Source organism: Adiantum capillus-veneris, chromosome 2 (genome assembly GCF_014529385.1).
Source record: "Adiantum capillus-veneris isolate H3 chromosome 2, ASM1452938v2, whole genome shotgun sequence".
NCBI lineage: Eukaryota > Viridiplantae > Streptophyta > Polypodiopsida > Polypodiales > Pteridaceae > Adiantum > Adiantum capillus-veneris.
Window position 1 is genome coordinate 16,082,258 of NC_140932.1, and position 21,149 is coordinate 16,103,406.

A 21,149-nucleotide genomic window follows, 5' to 3' on the forward strand; every position below is an offset into this window, starting at 1 on the left:
TTTAGATGAACAAGCTTAAAGAGTTCTATATATAAGGTCTTGTGTAGAGCTGTGAATGTGGATACCTTATCTAAGTATCTCATCGACCCGCACTATACATGGTTCATCCCATTTGGTGGCATGTAAGGTCCCTCTATGTTACAAATTGTGCCGCTACATTCTCTCTTTTGTTCAATATCTATAGCTGGGCACATGAATACTTATGTTAAACGAATGCTAGAGATTGCATAAGTAGACTTATGCTAAACTTGTCATGCCCTTGCTTAAGGTATAACAACTATGGAAGAGGGTGACATGGATGATTGCAAGAATTAGGCTAGTAGCAGCTAGATAGAGGTTGAGGAGGTATTTGGCCTCAAAGGTGGAAGAGGAAGGCATCAAGTAGAGTCTTCCTCACAAATCTCAATGAATTATATCTTGCATTTATGTTACCTATTTTTGCGATGGTTGAATGTAACCTAAGACCCTCTTTTGAACGACTGATGAGCCTTGGTGAAATTTTGATAATGTAAGATTCTCTAAGATCTAAAGTTTGAACTTTGGTTTGTATCATATTACATGTACAGTAATAGGTCTCATGATCGTTTATTTTATGTGCACACATGGCAAGAGGATAGTTAAATCACATTTGATATGAAGGGGATACGAGGCATTTAGTAATAGAGAGTAATAGAGAGGCATGGGGGGAGCCGATATGAGGGGTAAGTGCTTCACATGCTTCCCCAAGTTGCTATACCTTGACTTAACATTAGTAGAGGGTATGCTTTAAGTTTATATGTAGAAAGTGGAGGGTTGGCCAAGCAATTACAAGTCTATGGCCATTTAAATGAACGAGCTTAATGAGTTCTATATTAAGGTCTTGTGCAAAGCTGTGAATGTGGATACCTTATCTAAGTAGCTCATCGACTCTTACTATACATGGCTCAACCCATTTAGTGGCCTATAAGGTTTACATATATAAGTCGGTTGCCATACTCTGAACTACCTGTCATCTTATAGTCTGCTTCTATTACACATACACACACTTGGCATCTATGTTACAAATTGTGCTACTATATTCTCTCCCTCTAAATCAAATTATGTTGCATCGAAATTCATATATCTGTAGCTAGGTAGAGGAATACTTATGATAAATGGATGCTAGAGATTTCATAAGTGGACTTATGCTAGACTTGTCATGCCCTTGTTTAAGGTATAACAACTATGGGAGAGGGTGACACGGATGATTGCAAGAATTAGGCTAGTAGCAGTGATATAGAGGTTGAGAAGTATTTGGCCTCAAAGATGGAGGAGGAAGGCATCAAGTAGACTCTTCCTTACGAATCTTAATGAATTATATTTTGCATTTATGTTACCTATTTTTGAGATGGTTGAATGTGACCTAAGACCCTCTTTTGAACGACATATAAGGCTCGATAAAATTTGGTTGATGTAAGATTTCTTCAGCTCTAAAGTTTGAACTTTTGTTTGTATCATATTACATGTAGAGTAATAGGTCTTGTGATCCTTTGTTTATTTCACATGCACACATGAGAAGAGGATATTTGTGCGTTATGAGGGGGATACGAGGCATTTTCTAATAGAGAGTGATTGAGAGGCATGAGGGGGATATGAGTCGATATGAGGTAAATACGAGGCATTTAGTGATAGAGAGCTCATCAAATAACATTCTTGGGTAAGATTGGTAATTTTTTTTTTTATTGAATTGATGGCACTTAGGTAAATTTACAAACTAGATGCCAATTGACCATGGTAAATTGCAAGCCTAGGAAAGATGGATATCAATGGATTTCATAAAAGGTAACAAGAGTAGATAAAGAAACTACTATCTCTTGCTACTAGAGTGGAGAAAAATTCAACTCTATCAACCTTTCTTATCTCATTGTAGTTGCTTGCTTTTATTCTATATCTTTCCAATTAATGAACATGTTTCATGTATATGTTAGGAGTTTCAACACAAAAACTCTACTCTTGTAACCATTTCTGCAAGTTCAAATTTAGAGCCTTTGCAGATTCATCTTGAACTGCTTGTACTATGTATTCCTCTGTGGATTTCTTCCATGTGCACCAATTTGGAGACCTTTTGAACGTCTTTTCAAAACTTCACATACTGCTAGGGTAATAGTGACCTTAAATTCTCAATTTATATTATTTCTTGTCAAGTAGGTCCCCCCAATCTCAGAAAAAGAAAAATTCCTTTAAAACATGTCATATACTTAAGTTAAGGGGAGTTTAAGATTGGTAGGTGGAAAGTCAAGAATTTGGAGGGTCGACGGTGAAGAACTTGGAAGGTCAAACTTGGGTTTTGAAAGTGTACAAGTAAATGGTTGTGGTGAAGCTAAGTAAATGGTTGTGGGAGCTTGCAATGTAGAGAACTAACTAACTCTCTCTCTCTCTCTCTCTCTCTCTCTCTCTCTCTCTCTCTCTCTCTCTCTCTCTCGGGATAGTTTCCTACGACGTTAAAGCTCTCTTCTTCTTCTTCTTCTTCTTCTCTCTCTCTCTCTCTGTCTACTTGCATACTCTCACAATGATGTGCTTTTGGCATGTTGCTCTCAATCCTTTAATGCTCTCGCTTCTTGTCCTTCTCTCTTGCATCCGGTTGTAGCCATTGCAACTCTAAAGTTGCTTGCATCGGCAAGTGTAGTAGAGTCGGGAGCTCTAGAAGTTGTTGCTCAAGATGTGCTGCATTCAACCCAAAAGACTAGCCCCAAGGACGTGCCAAGCAACGATGGAAAATCTGTCTACTTTCATCAACATCAAATCTGCCTGTTATTGTCAATGTTTCTAGCACACCAATGCATCACATCCTCATCATCATCGTGAATGCTATTGCAGAGGCTGATGACATCACCGTAGGAGAGTCATGCTGACATAGCATGCATTGAACGATGGTGTGGATGCACACCATACACATGACAATGGTTTCCATCTCATGAATCACATGCTTATGTGTATCTTTGTAGACATCGTTATCAAATCTACAAGCCATTTTTCACATGAATTTGTGCTAATCTCACTCATATCATCTGTATCTGCACTATAGTCTAGCCATGCAAACAAATTTGCGCTATTCTATTTTCATCAACATCAAATCTGCCTGCTATTGTCAATGTTTCTAGCTACACCAATGCATCACATCCTCATCGTCATCGTGAATGCTATTGCAGAGGCTGATGACATCACCGTAGGAGAGTCATGCTGACAGAGCATGCGTTGACGATGGTGTGGATGCACGCCATACACATGACAATGGTTTCCATCTCATGAATCGTATGATTATGTGTATCTTGATAGACATTGTTATCAAATCTACAAGCCATTTTTCACATGAATTTGTCCTCATATCATTTGTATCTGCATTATAGTCTAGCAATGCAAACAAATTTGCGCTATTCTATTTGAAGACAAGCATTTCCATTAAATTTGTGTAAATTCTGAAAGTTTTTTTATTTTTATGATTTTTAAAGTTTCTAGATTAAATTTCTATAAATTTTGTTGATTTTCTCACGTTCATATTCAAGGAATTTAAAGGTAAAAGCCAATATTTGTGGGTGGGATTACACTAAACCTAGATTTTTTTTGAGCGGTTGACCTTAGCGTCGAAAGAGTCTTCAAGAAAAAACATTTTTAGAACCTTTTTCATTAGTTTTCCAAGTGGAAAATTTGAAATGTTTGGTCTTCTTTTAGGTTTTTACACTATTTTCCTCAATATCTAAGTGGGATTTTTCCGTTTCCTCCTGCTCTTAACTAACATTCTTAGCAACACGCGTGTAAGCGGCATGTTAGGATGTTGCAATTTCTTTTATCAACTCAAAAATTTGCTTATTATGAATCTTTGAGTTTTTTATTGTTTCAATTTTTTTGAAGCCATTAGGAACCTTATAAATTTTTGTCAATTAATATTTGCTCTCTTATGACTTTTAATTCTTCATTCCAGATTTCGTCACACACAGAGTAATGGAGGAAGAACCTCCTCCTCCTCCTCCATTACCACCACAGCGTGGCTTTGGTGTAGGGAAAACTCTGCTAACCCTCGGCGGAGGCATCCTGTTGCTTATACTGTCACGTGCGCAACGCGATCTCCGTTCACTGAGCGGCTCAATTAAGGAAGCAGTGGAGGAGAGCAAAGCTGGTTTGAGCCTTGCCGAAAGAGCAGTTATTTCCATGGAAGAAGGTGTGCAGATTAGCAAGTGTGGTGTAAATCTTGCTGAGCAGGCTGGTACAAAAGGGCTCAAGCTCCACTACAACTGGGTCACTGGTAAGGGGAGCGCTGAAATTAGAGGTGGCTACAAGAAGATTTACCATTTCTGGTAAGCAAAACAACGTGCTATTTTATCTTATTTCAACATCAACAGTTTGACAGAGAGAGAGAGAGAGAGAGAGAGAGAGAGAGAGAGAGAGAGAGAGAGAGAGAGAGAGAGAGAGAGAGAGAGAGAGATATATGAAAACGAATTGAAATGTATATTAACGTGCTTTAAAGGCCAAAAAAGAGTCACATCAGATACATGGTCTGAATAGAAAAAAGAAACTAAGTAGAAATACTACTGTAAAAGGAGAGCTTAATAGGTATATTTGCACAAGGTGGGTGTGTACCTCAGAGAACCACAGTAACTGTAAAACACCATGTTGAAACGTGAAATGGCCAAAACGGTTGAAACGTTTCAGTCACTAGGTGAAATTCCCGTAGGCGAAATGGGCTAAAAATTGGGTTTTAGAAAAAAAACTTAGTCCTAAGGTCGTGGGTAATTTACACTGCCCCTGCGACCAGGAGGCTTCGCACGCATCAATTTTAGCTGCCAGCAGTGCCGACTTTCATGTCCCCAGCCCCTAGCAAGGGGTCACCACCCAGACATAACTTGTGAATTTATTGACTCATGAATGGTTGAAATGTGTTCCGCTGTGTATACCCTATCATGCGTACACATAATACTTTATTAGCATTTTGCCCATTTTTTAAGAATTGTGGGGTTTTCTGGCTTGATAGGGCAATTTCGCTATTTCTCTATATATGTAGACCCACCAACGTCTTTCTCTCTCCTCTCCCTTGGCACTTTGTGGCCCTAGGTCCATAGGGTGCCAACATAAAGGTTCTATAAGGGCACTTAGGCCACCATATGGACTTGGAGGCATAGGATGTCTCGTTAGATTAGATTGATCTCTATTTTAATGAGAGATCCTATGGCCCTAGAGTCACACGGCTGCCATGGTGTCCATGTAGGTGCCTTTGAGTGGCCTAAATGCTCCTTTAGAGCCTCTACATGCCCCTGTGGACTAAGGGTCCATAGGGTATCCTCTAATCTAATGAGAGTTCCTATGGATTTATGGCTATAAACTTTAAAGCAACCTGGTGCCCATGTAGATGCCCTTGAGTGGCCTAAATGCCCCTCTGGACCTTTTATATTGGCTCATTTTCAGCCATCAACATCTCTCTCTCTCTCTCTCTCTCTCTCTCTCTCTCTCTCTCTCTCTCTCTCTCTCAGTTTTTGCTAGCTATACCTTTCTCTCTCTCGAGCGCTCCTCTTTCTCTCCGTGTTGAGCCACTACGTGCATGCGGGCAGTTGGAGATTGCTCTCTCTCCGTGCCCGTTCGGTGGGTGATACGCGATAGGAGCTCATTTACGAGGAGATCTGTCCATTGGCTGCTTGGTCTCGAGAGGAGGTGTCACAAACCTGTGATGTGGCTGCCCAGTACACACACACACTCTGGCAATGGCGGGCTGGAAATGCTGACGTGGCGTTGCAGTACGGATAGGCCCGCAATTCGCGAAAGTGATGCCACGTGGCAGTTGTTCGGACGTCCGCAAATCGCGGAAGTTGGCGCAGGTTTTGGGCATTGCTTTATTCTACGCAAATTGAGAGTTAGAGAGAGAGCTTTTGTTTAAACAACTTTGCTTTTATTGTGCCAAGTATGGCTTGAGAGAGAAAAGGAAAGCTCTTACTTTAGTTTTTACAGGGCTTTCGATTTTCAGCTTTTGGGCTCTGCTTTTAGCATCCCTTGTAATCTTTAAATATGTGAGCAGGCCTCTCATAACTCAGAGCATCTGGACGCAGAGTCTTAGAGTGAGCGCCTGCCTGCACTCGTACTTTGAACACAGATAAATACAAAAAGAAATACCGAAAGGGGCGCCAGTCTTTGGGGCCAATATCTCTAGGCACAGAACTCCGCTGGGCCAGTGTCGAATCAATTGTGAACTGTGAACTGTTTTGAAGTGATTATTTGTGGTGTCGCAGTAGATTCTCGACTTGGAGTGTCCAAGTCTGTTACAGTGGTATCAGAGCGCGGCCGATTTCTCTTCTACGGGAAATCCGATCCTTTTTACGCGGCACCTATGGCTTCAGACAAAGATCAGTCGACTTCGTTTGCATCCGGAGATGCGGGAAGAGATCACAACGAGGATTCACGCGAGGAGTACGGCCCCCCTCGGCCTACTCAGGCGGAGTCCGAAGAGATGAAGCGTCAATGATTGATCGGTGACGCAACAAAGATGATGCTAAATTTTGCGAAGGACCCACAATTTGCGAAATTTATGAGCCAGACCTCCTTCGACGAGGTGCATACACAGTGGCAGCAGACCACAAAACCACCCAAATCGGCACTGAAGAAACCTCCTACTCCCAGGATGTACAGAGAGCAAGAATTAGAAGAGGTGGTTGATACACGAATTGCTCAGGTTTTTGACGCGATGCCCATGTGGATGCCCTTGAGTGGCCTAAATGCCCCTCTGGAGCTTTTATATTGGCTCATTTTCAGCCATCAACATCTCTCTCTCTCTCTCTCTCTCTCTCTCTCTCTCTCTCTCAGTTTTTGCTAACGATACCTTTTCGTCTCTCGAGCGCTCCTCTTTCCCTCCGTGTTGAGCCACTACGTGCATGCGGGCACTTGGAGATTGCTCCCCGTGCCCGTTTGGTGGGTGATACGTGATAAGAGTTCGTTTACGAGGAGATCTGTCCATTGGCTGCTTGGTCTCGAGAGGAGGTGTCACAAACCTGTGACGTGGCTGCCCAATACACACTCTCTGGCAATGGCGGGCTGGAAATACTGACGTGACGTTACAGTACGGACATGCCCGCAATTCGCAGAAATGATGCCACGCGACAGCTGTACAAATGCTTGCAAATCGCGGAAGCTGGCGCAGCTCTTGGGCATTGCTTTATTCTACGCAAATTGAGAGTTAGAGAGGGCTTTTGTTTAAAAAGCTTTGCGTTTATTGTGCCGAGTATGGCTTGAGAGAGAAAAGGAAAGCTCTTGCTTTATTTTTTACAAGGCTTTTGATTTTCAGCTTTTGGGCTCTGCTTTTAGCATCCCTTGTAATCTTTAAATATGTGAGCATGCCTCTCACAACTCAGAGCATCTGGATGCAGAGTCTGAGAGTGAGCGCCTGCCTGCACTCTTGTACTTTGAACACAGATTAATACAAAAAACTGAAAGGGGCGCTAGTCTTTGGGGCCAATATCTCTAGGCACGGAACCCCGCGGGCCAGTGTCGAATCAATTGTGAACTGTGAATTGTTTTGAAGTGATTATTTGTGGTGTTGCGGTAGATTCTCGACTTGGAGTGTCCAAGTCTGTTACAGTGGTATCAGAGCGCAGCCGATTTCTCTGCTACGAGAAATCCGATCCTTTTTACGCAGCACCTATGGCTTCAGACAAAGATCAGTCGACTTCCTCTGCATCTGGAGATGCTGGAAGAGATCACAACGAGGATTCACACGGGGAGTACGGCCCGCCTCCGCCTACTGAGGTGGAGCTCGAAGAGAATGATTGATCGGCGACCCAACAAAGATGATGCTAAATTTTGCAAAGGACCCGCAATTTGCGAAATTTAAGAGCTAGACCTCCTTCGACGAGGTGCATGGCGGTCGACCACAGAACGACCCAAATCAGCACTGAAGAAACCTTCTACTCCCAGGATGTACAAAGAGCAAGAATTAGAAGAGGTAGTTGATACACGAATTGCTCAGCTTTTTAACGCACAGAACAAAGCTAAAAAGCACGACAAAAAGCAGAAGGGTGCTGACTTCCCGAGTTATTTGGGTCGTTAGTCGATATTTGAATCGGCAAGAAAGCAGACGAAGCGTGTTCGATTTGAAGGAGTACCCAGTTCTTCTTCTTCTTCTTCTTCTTCTGACAGTTCTTCTAGCTCTTCTGACTCGAGCGAAGAAGACAGAAAAGGTAAAAAGCGAAGCAAAAAGCAGAGCTTCGGGAAGGGCAAGAAAAAGGCAAAGAAGCCTAAATCTCACCCCGTGGTTGACAGTTCTACAGAGGACTCGTCGTCAGATAGTTCGGACTCTGACGACAGCAGCTTTTATGCAAAAAAGAATAATTTTTATAAAAGCCAACCAGTATGACTTTCTGGAAGACAGAAGCAAGAAAGTCCGAGAGTTTAAGGAAGGTGGACAATCAATTAAATTTGACACGTTTTCTGGTTATAGAGATGCTTCGAAGGCTTTGTCTTTTATACAGCAGTTTGACATAGCTTTCTTTGGAGGATGTTACTCAGAGCACTCAAGATTCGGAGAGCTGCCTCTTACTTTAAGGGGAATGCTCGAACTTAGTGGTCCACGCTTCTATTGAACAAGACAGCGCCAGTTAAATGGCTGAAATTTAAAAGGCTTTTTATTCTTCTAGGTTGACTCGAGAGTATGAACGTGACATACGAACTGCTTGGAACCATCTTTGGATGACCAAGAAAGATACATTGGATGCTTATTGCGAGAGATTCTGGAGCTCTTTTCTACCTGCCTCTTCATTAAACATTTAAGAAGATCTTGTTCAAAGAACAGATTGAGCTGTTTACCTTGGGTCTTCCTACAGAGACCCGAGACCACTGCTTAGAGCAGAAGTTAGATTCCATTCAAGAACTGATGAGTCATGCGAAACGGGGATTTGCCATTCATTTAGGCAATTTGACTTACCCCAAAAGAAAAGGATGCACGATCCCAGCTCACTCGTCGAGAGAGGATCAACTATATCAAAGAGGGGAAGTGTTTTGAATGCGGGGAAACTGGACATATCTCCGCGAAGTGCCCTAACAAGGCACCGAATGAACAGGATGAAGAAAGGCCAGAAAGTTTCAAAGCAGCTGAGGGACGTGGCAGAAAAGGCAGAATTGGTACCACATTGCGTGGGACCCGAACCAAATCAAATGAATGAAAGTACAAATCTTGTCGCTTTTAGGGCAAAGGGAAAGATCAGGAAGCTCTTTTGAAGGAGCCAAGGTCAACTTCTTGAATTGGCGGCTCGATTTGGAATTACGCCCGACAGGCAGAGGCCACAGGCAGAGGCCACAGGCAGAGGTAGTTCTAGCGGCACCTAGACGGGTTGTTGCCATTACACCGATCATTGGCAAACGTTGTTTGCAATGTCAGGGGTGTTTAGGGCATGAGGACTTGCATCTATGAGGTCGCGAGTGGATCTAGATGCGATTGCTAATTGCATTGCCGATAAATCATGGTCTGAGATCCGAATGAATGTTGAATGTGATTTGTCATGCGATGTTCTATTATGTCAAGTGATGTCCTGTGATGTCGTGTGATGTGACTGTCCCGACTGGTACATGTGCTAGATGTGTGTTTCTAGTGCATTGGTACTAACAGTCAGTGTTTGCTAAGATAGTTTATGGCCTTTGTTTGTTTTGCAGGTGTAATCGAGGGCGATTACAATGCTTTCAAGAGGGGGGTATGTCACAAACCTGTGACGTGGCTGCCCATTACACACACACACACACACACACTCTTTGGCAATAGTACGAACAGGCCCGCAATTCGCGGAAATGATGCCACGTGGCAGTTGTACGGACGCTCGCAAATCGCGGAAGCTGGCGCAGCTTTTGGGCATTGCTTTATTCTACGCAAATTGAGAGTTAGAGAGAGAGAGCTTTTGTTTAAAAAGCTTTGCTTTTATTGTGCCAAGTATGGCTTGAGAGAGAAAAGGAAAGCTCTTGCTTTATTTTTACAGGGCTTTTGATTTTCAGCTTTTGGGCTCTACTTTTAGGATCGCTTGTAATCTTTAAATATGTGAGCAGGCCTCTCACAACTCAGAGCATCTGGACGCAAAGTCTGAGAGTGAGTGCCTGCCTGCACTCTTGTACTTTGAACACAGATTAATAAAAAAAGAAATACCGAAAGGGGCGCCGGTCTTTGGGGCCAATATCTCTAGGCACGGAACTCCACCGGGCCAGTGTCGAATCAATTGTGAACTGTGAATTGTTTTGAAGTGATTATTTGTGGTGTTGCGGTAGATTCTCGACTTGGAGTGTCTAAGTCTATTACAGGAGGTTTGCTCACGGTTGTAGACGAAATCATTATCCGATTCACCCTGTTTTGTTGCACCTTTGACATGGTAATAGAGCCATGGCGTGCTCTCAAATCCTATTGGTAATCAGTGCGAGTTTTTGGTGCAGATTTTTGTGACGAACGTAACTGTAAGGTGCAGCGGAATGAATGTTTGAACTTTGCTCAAGATGAGTGCTTCGAACTGTGCTCAAGGTTCCTTTTTGTTCCTATGGAAGGGAGAGCCTTCTGTTCTTAATGAGAGAGTGCAATGATCACAAACTAAGTGAATGGACACTGTGCGTGAAAGTGTATGAGACTGAGAGTTAGAGAGAAGAGAATACGGCACCAGAGACGTTGTAAAACCCTCCTCCGAAGGCCCCACTCGTCGGCGAGAGTCGTCTACTATGCATTGCACAAACTGGTACAACTGATGCAAATCTAGGCTAGATCGATGACGACGACGGGGATGGCGAGACCGATCTAAGGGCTGAAAACTGAGGCTTTCTATCTACTGTCCAAAAACGCTGATAGGCTGAATTCTACTGGCTGAAATCGCTGAAGAATCTACTTCTAAAAACATTGATAGGGCTGGTTCTTAATGGCTGAAAACTGCTGGTCTTTAGGGCTTCAAGGGCTGAACACCTGCTAGTGCTTATCTGTTGAAAAACGCTATAGCTGAGGCTACAAATCTGGAAAACGCTAGAGCTTCTGAAAAACGCCAGGCTGCAAAGCCTTGCAGCCTTCTTGGAGGAAAAACGCTAGCAGACTGGGATGGTCTGGCGATGGTTCTTGCTAAGGAAAACGCCAAGGCTGAGGGAGTCTTTGATGGCGATGCTTGATGAAAAACGCCATGGCTTTGTTTTGCATCTTTCGTCAGGTAGAATGCTAGAGTGAGAGCCCATGGGTCTTATCTAAAGGCCCTTGGCCATGAAAAGCAGTTTACATCCAAAAGCATCTGATCCTAAAAGCATCTGGTCTCCAAAAGCAAGCTAGGGTAAAAGCTGAAATTCTGCGATGTTCGCAAACTGTCAGCGCAAATTGTGGCAGTCCGTAGAGTGCCACATCAGCATGTCAACAACTACCTAGTCATGCCACTCGTAAATAGCCTAAAAGGTTTGAGCCATGAGCTTAGAGGACTGATACAACCAAACTCTCCCCAAACAGCACCGTGCGTCACTTAAACGCTTCCTTGACACTTGGTCTGGGTCATTTAGAGGTTTTCCAGCGTACAATGAAATGCTCTCTATACACTTGGTGTGCGTCGTTTAGAGGTGCCAAGCACACAATTAAACGCTCCCTTTACACCTGATCTGCGTCGTTTAAAGGTTTTCCAGCGTATAATGAAACGCTCCCCATACATTTGGTCTGCGTTGTTTCGAAGTTTTCAAGCATACAACGATACGCTTCCCATACACCTGGTCTGCGTTGTTCCGAGGTTCAAACATTATCGAGCATCACTCCACCCGAGACTAAGTCACAAATCATTGAAACCATTATTAAAACTAGAGTCAAACAAATCTCAAATCGGCACCAAGACAGGTTTAAAACATATACAATCCATTTCAAACAAATTTCTGACATTACTTTCTCAAATAAAATTCAAAAAGTAGCTAAATACAAAGCAATTAGAAAATTCATTTGGGTTTTTGTTTGGACAACAGAGCTTTGAGGTCGACGGGCTTGCTCTTCTGCATCAAAGTGATCGCGTGATTTTGGATATGGAGTGTCGCGTTATTCTTGTTGTGCCAAGGTATGCAAGAGAACGTCGCGATTGCCCAACTTCATAATGTGGAAATCGGCTTTTCCATGGGATCCTTGAATGATCACTGGAAGAGCACAATAAGGGGAACCATCTTTTGAGTTTGGCCCGTGGCTAGCTCGGCCTCAAGTTCTCCACCCTGTACATCGTAGTCAAAATCCATCTGCATGAAGAATTGGGGAAGTGCATGGGTCAAGGAAAATCACGGCTTTCAAGCCGTTGACTTTGCTGTATGCTCTGCACAATTCATTTGAACTTTCGAGGTTTATGCCATAAAGATCAAGTACAAGTCCAATGACAGGTCTAGCTCTCTTAGTCAAAGGTGGCCTTGGGATCTTTCTGTTGTCGGAGCAGAAGGTTGCTCTGAAGATGTGGAGGCTCTATGGGGACATGTATTGAAAGTATGCCCTATTTGAAAAACATTCAAAGCATCGGCCTTCTTGTAACAGGGTTTCTCGTTGATGTGTCAAACGAGGCCTTTGTGGTTGAATGTCACTAGAGTCCCGTGGGTTTGGTCGTTGTTGCTAGGAAATCTGATTGTTTGCCGGAGTTGTTTCGGTAGTAAACTCTAGCTTCCCTTTCATAAGTTTGTAGCCGACCGTTGCGCGGTCCATAAGCTCTTGCATAATTGATACTTGCTTGGACAGACAATACTCCTGTAATGGTGATGGCAATCAAATGGTACATATATTGCTCACGCTGGTCCTTAAGGGAATCAACTTGAAGAAAGACACCGAAAGGTAGATGTCACGTGACACATCCAACCCTATGTGTCCGTGGACAAGCTACAACATAACAGGGTTCCGTCAGTCCAGTCAGTCTAGATTAGAAGTGATTTGGCACTTTTGTGAGTCTATTCGTAAATCGCGCATGCCCAGTCACTTAGTATAGATGCATATCCTCTGGTTGCACACAACATGATCATAAGCATTCCCATCTTGTAAGGTGCAGCGGAATGAATGTTGTATTTTCTCAAGATTAGTGATCTTTATTTGCTCAAGGTTCCTTTTAGTTCTTAGGGAAAGAGAGAGCTTTCCGTCTTATGGAGAGTGCTATGATCACGAACAAAGTGAGTGGATATTGTGCGTGCAAGTGAATGAGACTGAGAGAAGGAGAGAGAAGAGATACGACACCCGAGAGGTTGTAAAACCCTCCTCCGAAGGCCCCACTCTCGTCGGCGAGAGTGGTCTACTTTGATTGCACAAAGGTGTACAATGCGTATGCAATGGACTGATGCAATGGGACTATGCCGATGACGACGACGGAGATTACGACGACGACTTGATGGCTGAAATCTGAGATCTTCTAATCGCTGAATTCTGGGACTGTTTCGGTGGCTGAAAATGACTGTTTTGGCTGCGTTTTCTTGGGCTAAACTTGAGGGAACTTCTGCAACCAATCTGGGGGGAATCTGCTACTGTTGATCTGCTGAAAAACTGCGTCTTTCAAAGGCTGAAATCCTGCTGCAAAAACGCTACCAAAAGCTGAGATATGCTGGCGTTTTTGACTGATGTCATTAGGGGTCTGCTGAGGATGGAAATGCTGATGATCTGCTGGAGTGGGCTGGCGTTTTTGGCTGAATACGCTGAGGGTATGCTGTGGATGCTAGTGTTAGTAAAAGCTGAAAAACGCTGAGGTGGTCAGGAGGAAATGCTATGCTTGATGCCTTCTGACGATGCTACATGCTGGGGGAAAACCGCCAAGAAAGGGAAGCTTCTATGGCGATGGCTGATGCTGAGGATGGGGACTGTCGGGCGAGGATGGAGTCCAAACACGTTGGGGGTGTTGGGGGGTGCTGCTGAGAAGTTGCCTGTTGAGCGGGAAACTCCTGTTGCCTCTTCTGCCAGAAAGTACTAACTTGGGTTTTGCTTATATATTAACTTAGCAAAATTGTCCTACCTACTTTTGTTGGAAAGTCACTTAAAAATAATAAGTGAAAATACCAATAAATAGGAAAATAGACTAAAAGCACTGGAAAATTCCCCTAACTGATGCTAATGGATTCTGATGGGAATTCCGATGATCATGCTGTGTGCAACCGGAGGATATGCATCTATGCTAAGTGACTGGGCATGCACGGTCTATGAATAGACTCACAAAAGTGTCAGATCACTGCTAATCTTGACTGACTGGACTGATTGAACCTTGCTGTGGTGTAGCTTGTCCACGGACACATAGGGTTGGGATGTGTCACGTGACATCCCCTCCTTTTCAAAGTGAGGTACTGGTACCGAACTGTATGGCGTCGAGGGAGATCGCCAACAGCATCCGGAATCCTGGAAGGGACTCTTGGCCGGCCCACTCTGATGTGTGGGTCGCGCGGTACTTGAACTTCATAAAGGTCTGCAACGCTTGCTTCTCTGGGCCGCGCCGAAAGCGACTCAAAGTCTTCAGAATCTCTTTTCTTGCTTCAACTTCGTCTAGAGTCCTGCTTCTTTCGTCTTCAAGAATCTCCATGGCTGAAAATTCCTGAAACCATCTCCAACACAAAACCATGAACATATCCATTCCATGTAAAGTGAAGGAAAACAATCTTGTCTTCGCTAAAGACTGTGTATGCAATGTAGATGAACATAGAGACGGAGTGACAACCCGTTCGTCAAACACATGCAAACAATGAGATCGAATCTTTTCTGTTTGATCAAAATCAATCAACTGTGGCAAATCCCAATCGAAATGCCCATGCTTGGTGCTCATACTATCATGTGCTCTTTCGGAAACTGTCATGCCAAGGAGGAGACATAGAATGTGACTTCCTTATATACAAACCTTTCAGCTTTTCATGAACAATCCGCATACATTCATGCTCATCCATGAGAGAAACGTGCTCAACATACAATATGTCATGCCTAGAAAAAGGGATCACATAACGATGCTGACTAAAATACAGGAAACCTTCACGAATGAAACACTCGAACAATGCGTGCGTATCAATCATGCGAACACATAATACTTCCTGTGATGGTTCTTTGGACCAAGGCTCGAGAGCCAAGATCGGTTCGTCCTGAATGATCAAATCGTCCTGTGGGGTTCTTTGGACCTCGACTCGAAAGCCAAGATCGGATCTTTGTGATTGATCGAATCTACAACGAGGTTAGCTTCACTAGGAAAAGCATCCACTAACAAATCATCCTTGTGAACAATCACATCATCTTCATGCATTTCATCATGCTTGTCTTTTTCATCCCAATCATCATGCAAATCATTATCATTCAAATCATCATGCTTCTCATAATCATGCAAGTTCTGTGTGTCATGCTGTGGAGAAAAAGAGATTGAGAGAATCTCCTTATCCCGAATCCTTTCAACCTTGTCCTGCATATTAGCAATGAGAGATGGAGAAGGAGCAATGTCCACTCCATGAAAGACAGTAGGAGAATCACTTTTGGCATTGAGAGTTAAAGTGTTAGCCTCCCAATCAACGAGAGGGTTTATTTCCCGAAACCATTTCATGCCTAAAATCATATCACATCCTGAGAGAGGAGAAACAACAAATCTTCTAGTGAAGGCAGTCTGTTGAATTGCAAACAACACATGAAGGCACTCCTTCGTGATGAGAGCGTCCATACCAGGACGAAAGCCAGAGACCTCGATAGGAGATCTTGGACTAACTTCGAGGCGGGCTCTCTCAACAAGAGAGGGGCTGATCACATCATGCATACTACCTGGGTCAAACAATATGACAAAACGGTGCCCCGACGTACGACCATAACATTTAATGAGAGAATCATCAATGGGAGGGTCTTGAGAAACTTTGGGCACACCCGTGTTATCATTCATTGCATTGACAGATGTAGTGGGGTGCTGTGGGTTCTTTAGATTCATTTGATTCAAGCTTAGGACATGTTCGTTTTATGTGACCCTTAATGTGACAATGAAAACAACGACCTTCCTTAGAATACGTGCTTTGTTCTTCCGAAGTGATGTATCCTCCTACAATTTCTTGTGCTACCTTTTCATCTGGAGTAAGCTTAGGTTTAGCAATTGTGTTAGCCTTACCCTTAGATTCATTGGAAGAATTCTTTGATGAGAGACTGTTGGAAGATTGGTTAGAAGAGTTATCATTCTTACCGTTCTGAGGGTTCTGAGAAGTCTGCGAGGTACTTGTGGAAGTCTTGTTCTCCTTAGGCTTTCCTTTGTTGTGCTTCATCTTGTGGGCGAGAGCAATTACTACCGCTTTGTTGAGGTCGATTGGATCAAGTACCTCGACATCATACTTGATATACTCGTCCAATCCGTAAAGAAATGCCTCCTTGCGCTTCGCATCCGATTTGCGTAATTGAGTGCCGAGCTGCAAAACACGATTAGAGAAAGACATAACCGGCATACCGTTTTGCTTGAGAGCTCGCCAATCGTCCTTTAATCGTGCAAGGTACTGAGGTGCCATAAACCGCGCCTTGAGCTTGCCTTGGAAATCAGCCCAACTAAAAGAGAGGGGTGTGAAATCGTCGGCTGCCTCTAGGTGCGCGGCTAGCTGTGCCTCTTGCCATGCTTGGTACCAATTAATGGCATCACCGGCAAGGTACATAGCTGCCGTCAAAACTTTGCTATTGCCTGTTTTCTTAGTTGTCGCAAAATAAGCATTAAATTGATGCAACCAAGAATGAATAACAGTAGCATCCATCTTACCGTCATACTTACTGAAAGTCAACTTTTCTGTGACTGGATGGTTGGAATCCACGTCGTGGCTTGCGCCACTTGACGAACTCCCATGATCTTTGGGTGGTTCGGTCTTCGAGGCTAGGACTTGGGCAATCAATTCTTCAGTGCGTAGCTCTCGTCGAGCTTCACGCTCGGCCTCCAAGGCCAATCTATGAGCGGCACGATCGGCCTCCAATGCTGCGTTTCGTGCTGCCGCTTCTTCCTTCCTTAGTTCTTTTCTTTCTTTTCTTGCGTCGCGCTCGCGTTCTAAAGCAAGGCGCTTGTCTTCCTGTCTATCCATCATGGCTATCATCTGCGTCATCATTGCCTTTATAGGGTCTGGAGTAGATGGCGAAGGGGGAGAGTTGAAGAAATCATCTCCGGGTGGGGACGAGTCTCCGTCGCCTCTCTCATGCTCATCAACTGTATGCGAAGTATCCATTCCGCTTCGGGTGACGACCATGCACTATGATCTTGGGGTCTTAAGCTCGCGAGGAACTTGGGTTCTTGAGGGTCTTGAGGTCCTTGATTCGTGAGAATCTTGGGTGCTTGAGGTTCTTGAGGGGTTCTTTCGCTTGCAAATCGCGTTGGAGAAGGATCTTCTCTTCACCCGAGTTCTACTCCTTTCTGTGGGCGCACCCCTTGGCGGCCTTGCGCTCACACCAAGGTTGCTTTTTCCCACCTCACGTTGATTGGCCGGCTGCTAAGTGCACGGTCCGCTCTCAATGAGTGAAAAGAGACACAAGGGGAGGCTGGACAAGCCCTTCTTTCTTGGGATTCGTGTCACTCTTCAACAAAACACGATTAGGAATCGCCACGCCCAAGTAAACTTGGGTTCGTGCGATTGCAACAAACAAAAAAATTCTTGTGGTTCTTGTGGTTCTTTCCTTGAGTAATGCAGAACACTTCCAAAGCTCTGATACCAATGTAAGGTGCAGCGGAATGAATGTTGTATTTTCTCAAGATTAGTGATCTTTATTTGCTCAAGGTTCCTTTTAGTTCTTAGGGAAAGAGAGAGCTTCCGTCTTATGGAGAGTGCTATGATCACGAACAAAGTGAGTGGATATTGTGCGTGCAAGTGAATGAGATTGAGAGAAGGAGAGAGAAGAGATACGCCACTCGAGAGGTTGTAAAACCCTCCTCCGAAGGCCCCACTCTCGTCGGCGAGAGTGGTCTACTTTGATTGCACAAAGGTGTACAATGCGTATGCAATGGACCGATGCAATGGGACTATGCCGATGACGACGACGGAGATTACGACGACGACTTGATGGCTGAAATCTGAGATCTTCTAATCGCTGAATTCTGGGACTGTTTCGGTGGCTGAAAATGGCTGTTTTGGCTGTGTTTTCTTGGGCTAAACTTGAGGGAACTTCTGCAACCAATCTGGGGGGAATCTGCTATTGTTGATCTGCTGAAAAACTGCGTCTTTTAAAGGCTGAAATCCTGCTGCAAAAACGCTACCAAAAGCTGAGATATGCTGGCGTTTTTGACTGGTGTCATTAGGGGTCTGTTGAGGATGGAAACGCTGACGCTGATGATCTGCTGGAGTGGGCTGGTGTTTTTGGCTGAAAACGCTGAGGGTACGCTGTGGATGCTAGCGTTAGTAAAAGCTGAAAAATGTTGAGGTGGTCAGGAGGAAAACGCTATGCTTGATGCCTTCTGACGATGCTACATGCTGGGGGAAAACTGCCAAGAAAGGGAAGCTTCTATGGCGATGGCTGATGCTGAGGATGGGGACTGCCCGGCGAGGATGGAGTCTAAACACGCTGGGGGCGCTGGGGGGTACTGCTGAGAAGTTGCCTGTTGAGCGGGAAGCTCCTGCTGCCTCTTCTGCCAGAAAGTGCTAACTTGGGTTTGCTTATATATTAACTTAGCAAAATTGCCCTACCTACTTTTGTTGGAAAGTCACTTAAAAATAATAAGTGAAAATACCAATAAATAGGAAAATAGGCTAAAGGCACTGGAAAATTCCCCTAATTGATGCTAATGGATTCTGATGGGAATTCCGATGATCATGCTGTGTGCAACCGGAGGATATGCATCTATGCTAAGTGACTGAGCATGCACGGTCTATGAATAGACTCACAAAAGTGCCAGATCACTGCTAATCTAGACTGACTGGACTGATTGAACCGTGCTGTGGTGTAGCTTGTCCACGGACACATAGGGTTGGGATGTGTCACGTGACACATCTAAATCCATTAGAATCAGTTAGGAGAATTTTCCAGTGCATTTAGCCTATTTTAGACATTTTTCACTTATCAATTTAAGTGACTTTTGTTGGAAAGTAGGTAGGCAAAATTGGTAAGAAAATATATAAGAAAACCAAGGTTTGCACTAAACAGCAGATGAGCAAGGAGAACAGCAGGCCATTGGCGACAGGTTCCCCCCTCTCTCAGCAAGACTCTCCAAGAAACCCTTGGCGATTTCCCTCACAGATGCCTAGCGTTTTGCATCATCGCCAACCCACCTTTGCCCTATCATTTTGCATCATTGCCAGCCCCCCTTTGCCTTGGCGTTTTTCAGCAGATACCGGACAGCATCCCCCCTTTGCATCTAGCATTTTTCACCATCGCCAGCAGGGCTGTCCTCTCAGCGTTTTTCAGCATTGACCGCAGCAGATAAAGCAGCGTTTTCAGCCCAAAACGCAGCAGTGACATCAGCGTCTTTAGCAGCCAAACCTGTGTTTTTCAGCAGCATAAAAACAGCCCCGAAATTCAGCATTCCATTCGCAGCAGATTTCAGCATTGAGCGTTTTTGGACAGCAGGTAAAACCATTCAGTTTTTAGCGCTATAGTCGGCCTCGCCATCCCCGTCGTGATCGTCGACATAGCCCAGACCTGCATCAGTTTCATGCATCATCATTGTACCAGTTTGTGCAATCAATCGTAGACCACTCTCGCCAACGAGAGTGGGGCCTTCGGAGGAGGGTTTTACAACGTCTCTAATGTCGTATCTCTCTTCTCTCTCTATCTCTCAGTCTCATACACTTGCACGCACAGAGTCCACTCACTTTGTTCGTGATCATAGCACTCTCCATTAAGAACGGAAGGTTCTCCCTTCCATAAGAACTAAAAGGAACCTTAGGGCATGTCGGATGCATGCCGCCGACCATCCTTGGTCACTTGTATGAGTAGCTTGCTATTAGCATGGAGAGCCTTTCCTCTCTCTCTCTCTCTCTCTCTCTCTCTCTCTCTCTCTCTCTCTCTCTCTCTCTCTCTGATGTCCTCTTCTCCACAGGTGCCTTGTTCATGTGTGTGGCATTGTAGGTGTTCTAGATCGGAGTCGAGGTGTCCATCGGATCACGAGCGAGTTCTTGTCTTCAGTGCATCTTCCGTTGCACCATTGACACTTCAGTGGCTTGACATGTCAGCAGTTTGTGATAGTATGTGTGTGTGATACAGCTTTCCAGGAGGAGGGTGTGTTTACACTCACTGTATAATCAGGTTTGCGACCCATGGTTTTAGTGCTCCTTTCGCCTTATTATTTGATTCTATGTTGGTGTGTGGCATTGACATCTATATGGAGGATATACCTATGATATCTTTTCTGTTGATTGTGGAGTCACTGTGGGAGGCGGTATTGTGTACTACTTTCCTTCGTGTTTTTGTTGTTCCTAGTTTCATGGACATGACTTCCTTTAGCCTGTTGTACCTCTTTGGAACTTTGGATCGGGGGGACTTTTAGATCCTCGAGTTTGGCTAAGCATTTGCCTTAACTTTGGCATCATTGTCTTTACTTCACTTTAAAATTGTGCAGCTCAGCTCTACTGTTTTGAAATTTGTGAGGTCGTAACTAATCATGTTTACTTTGTTTGCAGAGTTCAGAGGCGATCCAAAGAAAGAAGCTGTCAGGTTTTGGCTCCTCTACCGCCCGAAGCGGAAGTGTCTGTATAGATAAACCTCAACATTTGAGTTTTTATTCATGTGGGGTCATACCACTTTTTGTATGCTAGACACGTTCTTCCCTTTAAAGGGATAACAATGAAAGAGGTTATGTGACATGGCCCTTTTGAGTTTTTCGTTCCTGCGGGGTCATACATCTTTTTGTATGTTAGACAGGTTGTGCCTTGTAAAGAGACCTCAATGAAAGAGGTTATACCATATACATCTGAACGACCCTTTATGTGGGGTCATACTCTTTTTGTTTGTCTACCACCAACTGCGATGAGGCAGCTTCCCTTTGATATATATGAATGAAGAAAAGGTTTTCCTATAAAATTCATTTCTTGATGTCTGCAATCTATTTGTCTTCTTACAACTGAAAATAGCAGCATGATGAGGAATTTATGATGGTCAAATAAGCGTGTAGAATTAGTCTTTTACCTTTTTTGCATATTCTATGTAGCTTCCTTCTGATACATGTAAGTGAAGAAAAAGGTTGTTTTATGAAATTCTTTTGTCTATATGTGCAATCTTCCTGTGTCTTCTTCTTAAAGCTGAAAATAGTAGCATGATTGAGGAATTTGTGATG

The 21,149-nt window shown here is 43.9% G+C and overlaps 1 protein-coding gene across 2 annotated transcripts; it reads left to right on the forward strand.

Annotated features, from left to right (window-relative positions):
• Nucleotides 1-3,914: 3,914 nt before the first annotated feature.
• Nucleotides 3,915-20,896, forward strand: LOC147462418 (uncharacterized). 2 transcript variants are annotated; one of them, XM_086526152.1, is made up of 3 exons: nucleotides 3,915-4,174; nucleotides 4,281-4,310; nucleotides 20,497-20,896. In XM_086526152.1, the coding sequence occupies exons 1-3, from the start codon at nucleotides 3,958-3,960 to the stop codon at nucleotides 20,574-20,576; spliced, it is 327 nt and encodes a 108-aa protein (XP_086382278.1). In that variant the 5' UTR covers nucleotides 3,915-3,957; the 3' UTR covers nucleotides 20,577-20,896. The 2 variants fall into 2 exon arrangements, with proteins under 2 accessions (XP_086382278.1, XP_086382271.1); XM_086526145.1 differs by having other exon boundaries at nucleotides 3,920-4,310; nucleotides 20,497-20,700.
• Nucleotides 20,897-21,149: the final 253 nt, after the last annotated feature.